The sequence below is a fragment of the Vidua chalybeata genome, chromosome 1 (assembly GCF_026979565.1).
Source record: "Vidua chalybeata isolate OUT-0048 chromosome 1, bVidCha1 merged haplotype, whole genome shotgun sequence".
Lineage (NCBI taxonomy): Eukaryota > Metazoa > Chordata > Aves > Passeriformes > Viduidae > Vidua > Vidua chalybeata.
This window is the reverse complement of record NC_071530.1, coordinates 23,285,105-23,298,210: the sequence shown is the minus strand read 5'-3', so window position 1 is coordinate 23,298,210 and position 13,106 is coordinate 23,285,105. Positions and strand designations below refer to the sequence as shown.

The following is a 13,106-nucleotide window of genomic DNA, read 5'->3' as shown; positions in this document are numbered from 1 at the left end:
TGGCAAGTTGAATGGTGGAATGTTTGAGAAAGAATTTGATGTCTTGGCATTTTCAAAGAATTTACTTCTGTGGAGGAAGGAGACTAAATCTTTAGGCTTATCTGTTGCAGAGTTACCTTAAATAATTTGTTCTCTTGTTCAAGTTCCTGCAAGTGTGTAGTGGATTCCTTTTGCTGAATTTCTAGCTGCATGTGCAATTGCTGAACTTCTTCATTTTTATTTTCTAGCTCCTCTCGAAACTGCTCCAATTGTTCCTCAAGGTTTGTGACCTATGTTTCCAACAAAAGGAGCAGGAAAAGGAGTAGGAAGCCATACCAAAAATTAAATGCTATAAATTTCAAATACAGTGTCTACAGTAAATGGTTGGCTATGCACAAACAAAAGAATGGGTACTTGGTGACATTCAGAGTCCTTAAACTGAATGGAATTTTAAACACCACCAAAACAATCAGTTTTCCTTAATTGGGCTGAATTTTTATTTCAGAAACATCTTGCAAGTCATAAATATTAATACAGAACAACAAATATCATAGATCATGAGAGAATTTCAAAGGGATTTGGACTTCTGTCTCTCTAACTGTAAAAAATTAATCTGTATAGTTCACTAAGCTCAACCAAAAGCAAAAATTGAGAAACTAAAATCTAAGTGGAAACATGGAAATTTTCACAGCCTTTTACCTCCTTTTCCTTTCTGTCCACAGCTTCTCGTTCAGCTTGCAGTTGTACTTCAAGAGGTAACTCTCCCTTTACTATGATGGTGCCAAACTGTTTCCTTTCCTCCACCTATAAATATAAATAATACTAATAGTTATCAAATTAAAAAAATACACTATTTTGGTCTCAAGAAAATAAGAAAGCAGCAAATCCTTGATACATTTTAACCAAGCAATACCTTTTGCAAGTGGTCTGCACTGATGATTAAGGCTTGTTCCAGTTCTCTTATCCTGCATTCTAGCTTCTCAATTTCTTCATTTCGTTCTTGTATATCTCTCTGAAGCTGCTCCTTAGAGAGCAAAAGCTCACTGCACTTGTCTGTTTTTTCTTTGAGATGATTTGTTAACTGTTCAACCTGATGACAAGATAGCAAGATTATTATATTGTATTGCACTGGAAGGGTTGGCTAGCAATAGCAACACCATGCATTTCTGACACAAAGAAAATGTTCCTCTTTTTCTCTCATAACGAAACTCCTACTCTTTAGGTGAAACAGAACATACAGTTAGAATACTGTAGTACTACATCCAACAAATACAAACAGCATTATTTAAGAAGTGGTATGTTCTGTGCCACATCGCCTACTCTCTAGATCTCATCTTGTCCTTCTGAAGCCTTCAGACTCTGTAGTCAGTTAAAAGCAACCAGCACAACATCCCTATGCAGCCCACTAAAATGATGCCTTTAACACCTGTGGATGGAATGTCTTGACCCTATGGTCAAGAAGCTATTTGCCTCAGAGGAAAATCATAGTTCTAAAAATCTGTGACAAAATTATTCAAAAGAAGGAGCTGATTAGTGACATACAGGAATAGCCTAAAAGTCACTGGATCTTTAACACTGAAGAGAATAGCTACACTTAAATCACAAAAGACAGGAAGCTTTGTTTTCTTGCTATGTCCCTTAAATGGGACCAAACAGATGTCATGGATGTAATAAATTCACTTTCTAGGGGGGATTAAACATCCAAATCAAACATTCTGAATCTCAGTAGGTCAGATGTATGTATCTCAGAACCAACATATTAAAAGACTAATTAAAGTAGCAGAGATAGTAATATCTATCCATTTCTAGTTGTATTTCAGAAATTATTAATTGAAATTACAGATAAGAAAGATGATAACAAATCCATAGTATGATGTACAGAGATAAGACCTGAGTTACTGAGCAAGAGAGAGGAAAAGTAATCTTTGCCCCACTCAAGAAACTGACTTCAGTATTTACAATTAGGAAGTTACGATGTAGCCAAAAGGTAGAAGACTCAAAGCATTTCAAGAGATAGGAGAGAAGAGGACCAGAACATAAAGCTGGCAGGATGGTATTATTGACGTTATCCACCCATGAGTAACATCACAGTCTGAAGTGACCTCAGAAAAGTCCTGAGAGAGAAATGGAAAAATAAAAATCAAGTCTGGAGCAGACTCTATGACAACCCTCCCTGGAATAAGTTGACAAAGCTGAAACAACAGGAAGAAACAAATTTAGTTATCAACCGAAAATGGTCATGGCGCTCCCTCAAAGCAGAAGAAATATGCAACTATGAAAAATAGAACAGCTCTCCCAAAAGCATGATAAATAATGAAAATATGTATATTTACAAAATATTTCAAGGAACACTGTGACATCAAAATACACTATATAGTAAGAATATGTACTGCATTTGGTAAGATAAATGTAAGTCTAATACATTATTGAAAATCCCATCTATAATTTCTAGCATATCACATTTAAGATCACCTATATCTAAACCAGCTCCTACATCTGTGGTGCTTGCAGACATTATCTTACTGTCTTTCTGCCTACTAAAAAAATTCTAATTTAAAGACATCAAGAACAAATCTCAAAATTTTAATCACAGTTAAAGCAGGTGTTTATAACATGTTTTCAGTTTCCATTGTAGCATATCTGCCACCTTAAGAGTGTACACATATGTGTACATGGACATATAAATCAGGATGATTTTTATATATAGATTCTGAAAAAATAGGACAATTTTTATTATGCTACCAAATTTGAACTCTTCTTGGGAGAATTTTTTAATGTGAGAATTTTAACCAGGAATTCCATGGATATGCTATCCATGCCAAAACTAATAAACAGACATGTAACAAAATGTACTGTAAATGAACATCCTGGAATCAGGAAAATTAATTGTGCTAGAGCCACCTCCATCTGTGTAAAATGTCAGCAGCAGAGGAATGTGCACACTCTTGGCAACAGAAGAAAACAGATGTAGAATTGCTCTGTATGTTTTGTTTAACGTGTACCCAGCTAATTCCAGATGATTCATTCTTCACAGAGGCTGATGACAACCATATCCCATAGTACTGACTGAACACTGTCACATTTCACACAAACCTTTGTACTGAAATATATTTAGAAACCAAATGAAACACAGTTTTGCAAATTCCAAACAGAAAAGTACTTTGACTCGCTCATCTCACATATAGCAATTTACGTCCTGTTAATGTCTGTGGTCCTAAACTATAGCCTAGAATCTTAAAATGGTTTTGGTTGGAAGGGACCTTAAAGGTCACCTAGTTCCAACACACCTGCCACAGGCAGGGACACCTTCCACTATTTCATAATAATACAGAATATGAAATATTGCTAATATTTAAGAATTGAATGACAACAAATTAACTACTCCAGTAAGACCTTTGATTTGAAAATGACAGTCTAATGTAAAAGAGGGCATTTTATTGCTGAATATCAAGCAAGAAAAATCATGCAAAAGTATCAGCCTTAATCAAAAAGCAGGACATAAGAAAACCCACAAAAAATAAAATGTAATTTAATTGAGTAACAGTTCATCAAACAAAGTCTGCAAAGGCATTATAATAGATAGCATTTCCACTGCTGCCACTTGATTTTGCTGAGTCTAAAGAGTTTTCTGTGATTCCCTTGAGCTGCTGTTCTATAGTCACTACATTTCAGTGCCAACAGACTTTCAGTGGGGAGGTTCAGGTGTACACACAGAGCGCTACAACATCTCAGGTGTTAATCCTCAGTAATTCAATTCCCTCAGTGGTGTACCTGTGCTAGGTACAGGATGTCAAAAAAAAAAAATAAGAACATATAAAATTGCTGTAATAGTCTTGAATGTTTCCACAAACTTTTGAGAACAATGGATTTTCTAAGTTACAGGAGAGAGCCTTATTGAAAGTCAAGAAGTTTCTGTACATCTGCTATTAACACCAAACAGCCTAAAAAAAAAATCCCAAAACACGGTTCCACCAGTTTCCTGCAACACCTTCGATCTCAGGGCATTTACTTTCCTGGCTTGCAAATGGATGCAGATTAGGTACACCATAAATTAGCTTCATTATTGTATCTTAACTGCTGTCAATTTGTCATTTATATTCATTGAGTACAAATAACAAAATGCGTTACCTCTCTGGTTTGATGCTCATTGACAGGCTGACTCCTTTGAGGAATCTTAAGCTGTTGTTCCAGCTTCTGTATCTCTTGCTGGAATACATCTCTCTCATGCTCTCGGTCAATTGCTTGCTCCTGAAAGTTAAGAAATTATGTGGATCCTCCACTTGATTTAAAAACTATCCAAATTGAGTGTCATCACTTCTAACTTGCATTAATGTGGGGCTGGTAGCAGTAATATCAGTATTTATAAGATAGCAGAACCTATTGCAGATACCATTAACATCTTCATCATTTGGGGCAATAAATTTCATATTTTTTATCAAAAAATCAGCACAGCAGAGACATGTCAAGTAAAATTTCACAAAAATGGCAGGTTTGTTTCTTCTGTTCCAGGTACACCACACAAATGACAGTAAGCAAATATTTTATGATTTCCTCTCTACTGTTTGTCTTTAATAAATGTAGAATAAATAGAAATTAAAAATAGAAATTAACTCTGGGTAAATATTATGAAAAGCCATCAGAAAAGAAGAACAATAAATTGCTTGAAATACAGAGCTGTCCTAAGCAAGCACTTCCAATTAATTTTCAACTTTTAAAATTTTATTAAGTTCTTGGGCTGGAACCTACAACATGGCCGATGTTTGCTATCATCTACCTAAGTTTGCTCAAAATCTGAAAAAAACAAGCATTTCTCCCTGAACCAAACTTCAGTAGCAGTGCTACCACTCCCATCTTCATGATAGCTGCCTTTTACCATACTTACATCTAGAAATTTTCTTGTTTTCTCCAGTTGCTTCTCCAAGGCCTGGTTTTGCTGTCTTAAGTCCATTAGTTCTGCGTTTTTCTCTTGTTCTAGCTCTATGAATCGACTGACTTGTTCTTCCAAATCTATTTCCAAGACTTTAACTTGCTTCTGAAGGTCATCATACTCTTTTTCAGCTTGACGTTGTACTTCAATTTTTTCCTTCATTAGCTTTTCTGTTTCCTCCAGTAATTCTGAGTATAATAAAAGCATCACTACTTTTAAATACGAATAGTAAGCAATGTTATGAAGCAAAACCACTCCCCAAGGTATCCATGCTGTAATCTGCAGAAGGATGTGAACTGGCTTGGGTTTTTACTATTTTTCTTTTTTTGAAAATATATTTTCTTCTGAGAGATAATCATGATACTGACTGAAGCAAATTCGTATTAAAATTACTATCCTTTAGGTAGTCTTCAAAGGACTGTTACTGAAATCGTACAAGAGCATTCCCCTGTTTAAGTTTCATACCAATTAAAAGGCCTTTGTACAATTAGAAAGAAAAGAAAATGTATGGGGTCAAACCACAGCTGGAGTCAGCACAGGAGTTAACAGTGATGCACAGAAAACCCAACCCTCTTCTCATCCCCACTGCCAGTAAAATCAATCCACTCCCAGATTTCATTATTTAATGTGATACATATAAATAATTTGAGGGAAATACTGAAAGACTTAGCGAGGTTGCCGGGCAGACAGAGGAAAATTACTGACCTGCAACTGGAGCTTGCAAAATCAGTGACTGCATGAATGCCCAATTTTGAGTCATCATGAAAAAGCCAGCAAGCACATATATAGGAAAGCCCCAAACCACTCTAAGACTCTTAAGCCACAGCCCACTGAAGTGCCTATTAAATAACCATACAAACCCCTTGAGGTAAAACCCAAACGGCAAAGTGCACTTACTTTTGGAGAATCTTAAAATCAGGATTGATATTTAGACAGAAACAATAAAATTTACTTTCACTAGAGAAGAAAGATCCTTCAGGCACCATCATCTTACATCATATTTAATCAATTCTCATTTCTAGGTAACCATTATATACCAACATAATAAGATGTTTAATTAGCACAGTGAATGACTCAGCTGTATTTGGAAATAAAAAGAAATAAAAGACTACAAAAATATCTCTCAAATACCATCTAAGTAACTGTAATTCTTAGGTGAATAAGATGATGGTTATTGATGAATTTGCTTATTATGTTTAGAAATTATAAGAAATGTTGTTAGCAAAATGTAGAACTGAGTATGAAATACAACATCAAAGCTGCAGGCCAGTAAGAATTACAAGTAACGTCAGTAAGCCAAAAGCCCAATAATCCTGATTAACAATGTCAGTACGTGTAAGTCTTCCACCCAGTTACAGATTGGCCATGCAACATACAAACACACCTGCTTGGGAAGCTGCATCGATTGCAGCATCTACTAGGCCTAGGAGAATAGAGAGAGAGAAAACAAAAAAAAAAGAAGCAAAGTAATTCACATGCCAGCTATAGTTTTCTTGTGGTGCAACAATGTAAGAGAAAACGAAGCCAAAGATAGATGTGGCATTTAATGACAAAGTTGTTGAGATAACTTAGGGAATGTGACAAGTTATTCTGGTATGCATAAGTACCTACACATATTTATAGAATTGTTTATCCCTACAGCTCTTACATGAAAATAACTTTAATATATTTAGAAGCCTAAACCTTACAAAAATAACTAAAGTGGAATCATAGACAAGGAACTTCTTTATTACAGAGTAGGAAGCAGCAGGTTGTTCTTAAAATTCTGTTGTTACAGACAATTGCAGGAAATTGCAAATACACAAGATGTGCAATCTATAAAAATGGTAATATTATATATTGGAATAAACTTCTAGAAATTAGACAAAATGATTACTTAATCCTGCTATTTACAGTGTAAGCTGCAATCCTTGAAAGATCAGTTACTTCTTACAACACTAGTGTTGTAATTATCTTCCCCTCTCAAACATGAAATATTAATTTCAGTTATTAGTTTAAGGAAGAATTAAAAGACACTTTTGCTTTATGAAGGTAAATGCTTTTTTTGAGTAAGCAGTTAGTTAGATTACATTGACAGGATATATATCTGAAATTTTCACCATCAGGGCTGAAAGTTTTCATTACTGGTAGATAAAAGGCTTTCCTTATCATGCAACTGTTGTGCTATTCTTCCCTGAAAGAGGAATTTATTAGAAAAATTTATCTTCTGTGACTAAAATAAATACAGCTGTCACATGTAGTACAACCATGTTCTGGTAGGTATGCTTCCTAGTCTGTCTTTATGTCTGGAAAATATTTAGACAGTATTTTTATCCATTGTTCCTATTCCATCTCCAGTGGTAATCTAAATAAAAGCAGATTTTTGGAGATAAAGCCTTTTCTGGCTTAAAGAACAATGTAATTTCTCAACACTTTTAAAAATGCAGTCATTTCTTGTTTAAAAATCAAGAAAAGTTATCATGCTAACATGTGTGAAAAGATCACAATTGACCCTATCACATTTTCATTAATGGCCACAAAGGCAATGGGGAGAAGCCTTTGCCAAGACTACTATTGTTTTTTTGGAAGTATAAGCAAATCTCATAGAAAGATTGTGATGAATACATACGCTGCTCTACTGGCCCCGCCTCTGCTCTCATGGCGTCCTTCTGTCTGGAGAGTAATTCCTTTTCTTCCTGGACCTGCTGCTGTTCAGCCTCTAACTCCTGCAATTTGTTACCTGTACACAGCAGCTCTTGCTCTAGATGATCAATTACATCTATTTTTTCCTGGAGTTGTTTTTCCAGAAACGCTTTCTCATCTGCATAACCATCAATGAGGCCTGTAAAACATCCATTTGGAGGCAGATTTAACAGACAATCAAAACCAATTTTTTTCTTGTTGAAGTCACTATTGTATTCTGATATGCATGCACGTGTATGTTAGATACTCAACACCTGACTATTTCTACTCCTGTCCTTGCTATCCCTATCATGATGAACAAATTACATGAAAGACACCAGAACACCAAATATAGCTCTTAATTTTTACTCAGCACAAAACATCTGGAGCAAACAGGAGCTCCAAAGCCAAGGAAAAATATGTATGTAATAAACACAGGAGAATTAAGGAATTTAAATAAATTCAGTATAAATCACTATAAATCCAGTCTTGAATCACTATTAAAATGGATTTTACCCTGTCTTGAGAATGTAGAAAAACGAAAGTTATTTACATTTGTTAACCATGTAGACCCATCTTTTCTTTCCATATTTGAATTCACAGAGAACACACAGGACTGAACATATAGGACTGCATATTGAAACAGAAAATACTGAATGAGTAACATAATTTATAACATTTCAAAACTTGGAGACAATACAGGCTCCAGTGGTTACTCCCACCATATCAGACACTGTTTACAATGAATATGTAACAGATTTGAAGTTGAGAGGGCATTCCCAGGTTAAATGGAATGCCCACTCCCACAAAAAAGTTATGAAGTCTACTAAAATCACACATTGTGGTATTTACTTCTGCCAGGTTGTTTTTTTTTTTTTTTTTTTGAGATGTAATGAAAATTGTCAGAGTTCAGTGAACAAATTTGCATTAGCTTTTCCATCACACCAGATAAGTCATATCTGACACCACTAAAACACAAAAGGTTCAAAAATGTCTCAGCTGCAGCAGTTTTTCTGATAAGAAGGAAATGATCACAAATGACACATTTAATCCCAAGAGAAGACAGAGTACCACAAGATGTATAATGAACTAAGACATTGCTCTGCATACCTACCTAAGGAATTCGATAAAAGAATGTAGTTTGTCAGAGTATGCTCACAACTCAGTTCAATGGGCAGAAATCAAATAAAAAAGAGTTCTATGACATCCTTTTTTTGTCATATCAACACCAAGAAAAAAAGGTGTCAGTCATTTAAAAGTGTATTAATTTCAAATGCACCTAACTTACAACTGTGCAATATATTTATCAAAGGCTAACACTAACATCTAATTCTCTCTTGTATTCTAGAACTGTTCATTAACCAAATCAACAAAACCATTCTGTCTTAATATATTAGGCATTCTTACTTTACTACTGAAGATTTGTGAATAAAATTTGTATCAAGACAAAATATCATCCTCCAAAGAAAGCAGCAACGTATAGCTGCTTACATTCTGAAATTCTTCAATATTAAACATTTTGTAACTCCATCTGTGTCACAATATAAATTCTTAGGTCACTTATATCTTGTGGAAGAGTCCTTCATATTTCCACACGTTAAGATGTATTCCAAACAATATTTTTTCACTCTTAATTGAATCTTGGAAAAAAAAAAAAGTAGCAACGCCTATTTCAGATTTTCATTTATTCCCTCTGAAATAAATTGTTATCCTTTCTGGTTTTGCTAAAGCTACTGAAATGTTGTAGCCAGTACTGCTGTTGCTGACACACAACATTTATGCTGTAACAATTGACAGGCCACCAATTGTCCCTCACACCACATTTTAGCCACATGGCTTAGAAACCTGCACTGCTTTTCAGCTTATGTGTGTCCCAGCTATTAATAGCATGTGAAATCATGATGGATTATCTATCTTTGTAAAAAGAAGAGGAAGCTTGGCAGGGTAGCATTCTCCAGGAGCAACATTTGACTATCAAACTTCACTCTATGCTCCCACTTTGAAACAGAGACATCTGCTGAGCTTCAAAATTATCAAAAATACCTTTCTGCTTACTACTACAGAGATTCTATCTATAGAGCAGGTGTTTTTTGCATATTTTCCAGATGCTAATCATATATAATGACAGAAATGTTGGGTGGCTACAAAACACTGAGCTATTAAAACACAAGAACAAATAAAGTGTCTGTCAGATTTGAACATATTTTCCTGATGTCAGAATAGATTATCAGATTCCCCCTGTTTTAAGATGCTATAATTTTTAATTGCCTCCTTAATGCAGTTGCAAATACACTTTTTAAAAGATCACTTCAAACACTGCAAATTGAAACATATCACCACCATATAATTACACTCAGAATAAAGATTCTGTGTCAAGGTCAAGAGGCAGCAGACACAAACTGAAATATGGGAAACTGCACTTCAACATATGAAAATAAGTTTGGCTTTTTTTTCCCTTTCTCTTCACAGACGCTGCTTGACCACTGGAACAGCCACTCAGAGAAGCTGTGGACATTCAACACCTGACTGAACAGGGCCCTAGGCAAGCTGCTCTACCTGATCTTGCTCCGAGCAAGGGGAGGGAATAGTTGATCTCCAGAGGTGCCTTCCAGCCACAAGTAATTACGATTTTATCCTGTTAACATTTAAGCTTCTTTGCACAAACATGTTATGATGAAATAAATTAATTTTGAGGATCCAAACACATACACAACCTATTAATATTGTCATGTATATTTTCAGACAGTAAGTGAGTCAAAACTGGAAAACAGAATCACGGTGTGCTTGATGTTGGTAGGGACCTCCAGAGGTCATCATGTCCATAACTATCCAGAAGGCTGATAACATTCCAAAATTTACAAAGAAATTGATCAAATTTGCAATTTCTTTACCCAATTAATAAGTAGGTGCAAAGTCCAACAACTCACCAAAAAGCTACTCACCTTCAGCTTTACTGAGCTCCAAAGCCAACTGCTCTCTGGCTTTGGTTTCCTCATTGAGACGTTCTTGTAGCTCTTCCTGATACCTGATAAATTCTGTGGCCTCTTGCTGCTTCTTGAAGGACTCTCGCATGAGTTCTGTCTGAGTAATTTTAGCATGTTCAAGCTATCACAGGAAAAAAATTACAGAGATTAGATAAACACCTATTCTATCATTCCTATTTAATTCACAGTTGCTTTACAGTGTGATGGGAAGTCTCACATAACTTCACTAAACATTTGATAAAATCTTTAATGAACACTCATTTGCAGAGTACAAGATGAAGACTGACTTATAAAAGTCTAAGCAAACAGGCTTTGTCAGTACAGTGAACTCCATGAGCCACCTGGCTAAATCCGTGTCTTTGTTCCGGTAACTCCGGATTTATGAGTTTACACTAGATTCGCCTTTGTTTACATGAGTTTTGCACTAAATACGAGTAAGCTACCATTCACCATACACTTAGAATGGCCAAAAAACATTGTATAAAACTGGTAGAATCCTTATTATAAATTGACTGAAATGGTGCTTCACCTCTTTTTCTCTTTGACATGAAGATTGATGAGAACACCAGGAAAATGTGAATTTTCAGAGTATTGCACATTTCAACCAACAAGGGAGTAAAGCAATGTTTCTTTGAACAGTATCAACCTAGCAGAATTACTAATTTTTTTTTTTTATTCTTCTCCACTTGTCTGGTGGGTTAATATTTAACATCTACTGACACAGATGCAGCACAGCTTCACTGTGCCATTATCCTAAAGCACTGGAAAACTATGTCATGTGAAATTGCATATTTACAGTTTAGACATATGCAAAATGATAATTTCAAAACTAATGAAAATTAGAATTATGAAAGGAAAACAATGTATAAAGATTAAACATTGTTCAAAGTATTGATTACACAAAATGTTTTGATTACACAAAACATATTTTCTGTTCCTTTGGTTTTCTGTTTTTTTTTTTTTTCCTTTTTAATATTCTGGTTATTGGCAGATATTTGAAAGATAGTAACATTTACAGTTTCTGTATATTATTCTGTCTCTTGATTTCTTAAAATATAAAAGCTTTTTCACTAAGTCCTGCTAAGGTGATGAGTATGAGGAGTTTGCTTTAAAAGCTCAGAAAAATGGGTTAAGGAATATTAAATAGACCAGTGCACACAAAATTATCCACTTACACTTTGAAAAGAAAATCTGAATGATCAATATATTCTCTTTTTATAATACATTGAATTTAAATACTCAATTTCTTTTCTACAGCATTCCTTTTCAGATGGGCATCATTAACATGTTCATGTTAAAAATTTATTCTGACAAGAGTTAAAGAAAGATCTAAATACTGCAACTATCTGCACTAGTTTGAGATATTTTTAAAAATCACAGAGCACCCTTCCTTTATCCTTATATTTTTAAGTGCTTAATGAAAGACCCACCTTGGATAAAAAGGAAACATATGATAGATTTACTGTACATAGACAACTGTAAAAGTGGCTTCCTGAAATGCATTAAATATTCTGGTTAAAACTCACAACAAAAATTATTTTCCAGCTTTTTTCATTAATAACAACTCAAAAGTAGTATTAAAAATATCACAGGGCAAAACCAAAAAGAAGTACAAACACAAACATGATTTTTTAAGATCAACAATTTATCCACAGAATCACTGAAAGCAAGCTTCCAGATTGTGCTAGTTACTGTTACTAGTCAGTGCACCAAAGTTAAAGGGAACAACTTTGTCTGCAGTCTCTCCCCCACTGTGAATTATTCTCAGTGAGACAAATGAAATGCAATAAATAATTCTGAAGTGCTTTAAAACGAGATCTCAAATATCTGGAATTTAACATATTTCTGTGGCTCATAAATGTCTTCTGTTAGAAATTACCAGAGAATCGTATAATTAAGTGCCCACTTCAGTGCCCACTGAAAACTGACAAGGAAAAGGGCCTCTCAGCAGTACAATTTTAACAATAGAGACAAGGTTATATAATTTTTCACTGCATTCTCTTCTATTTAAGCTTAATTTATTTTAAAAGCTTGTATACTTACTGAATAGGGAGGTGTAGGCAATGAGATTTTAGAGACAACTTTCAAAATGTGCCCATTTTTTTTGTGGCTGAAGTGAAAAATGGAAGTATTTACAACTACAGAATTATTCTCATCCAAGTGTTCGGTGAAAGGAAAAGGATATGGCAAAGGCACACGAGATTCAACCTCATATGTATCTTCTTCTTGGCCTTCAGTCCACAAACCACTAAACAGATTAGATGCCCAGTAGGTGCGGTAAGAATCCATTCCAAAAAATATTGCTCTTGCTGTCTTCTCAACTGTCCCGTGGGTATTCTGCACTAGCTAGGCTGGCTTTAGAAATTTCTCACAGGAATTTGTAACAGAACACGTGTGTTTAACAGTCTGAAGACACATATCAGCACAGTCAGTGACAAACCTACTCAGAATCAGTAGGAAGCCTCAGATCACTTTTCAAGCTGAGTAATTTGGGGGTGGATTAATCCCAAAGAGGTACAGGATAACTTCATATGGTCACTCCTAAAAAATCCTTC

The 13,106-nt window shown here is 34.9% G+C and overlaps 1 protein-coding gene across 4 annotated transcripts in view; it reads right to left on the bottom strand.

The window, feature by feature from the left end:
- AKAP9 (A-kinase anchoring protein 9) overlaps positions 1–13,106 on the bottom strand; it is a 106,203-nt gene that overhangs the window by 24,219 nt on the left and 68,878 nt on the right. For 3 of the 4 annotated variants that reach the window (XM_053948673.1, XM_053948760.1, XM_053948852.1), the window contains 8 exons: positions 10,510–10,672; positions 7,515–7,727; positions 6,291–6,329; positions 4,862–5,094; positions 4,108–4,227; positions 893–1,069; positions 679–783; positions 117–269 (listed from right to left, as the gene is read on the bottom strand). In XM_053948673.1, coding sequence (XP_053804648.1) covers positions 117–269; positions 679–783; positions 893–1,069; positions 4,108–4,227; positions 4,862–5,094; positions 6,291–6,329; positions 7,515–7,727; positions 10,510–10,672 — 1,203 coding nt within the window. Of the gene's footprint in view, positions 1–116; positions 270–678; positions 784–892; positions 1,070–4,107; positions 4,228–4,861; positions 5,095–6,290; positions 6,330–7,514; positions 7,728–10,509; positions 10,673–12,594; positions 12,841–13,106 lie in introns of those variants that run through there. The other variant, XM_053948934.1, reaches the window with a different exon arrangement.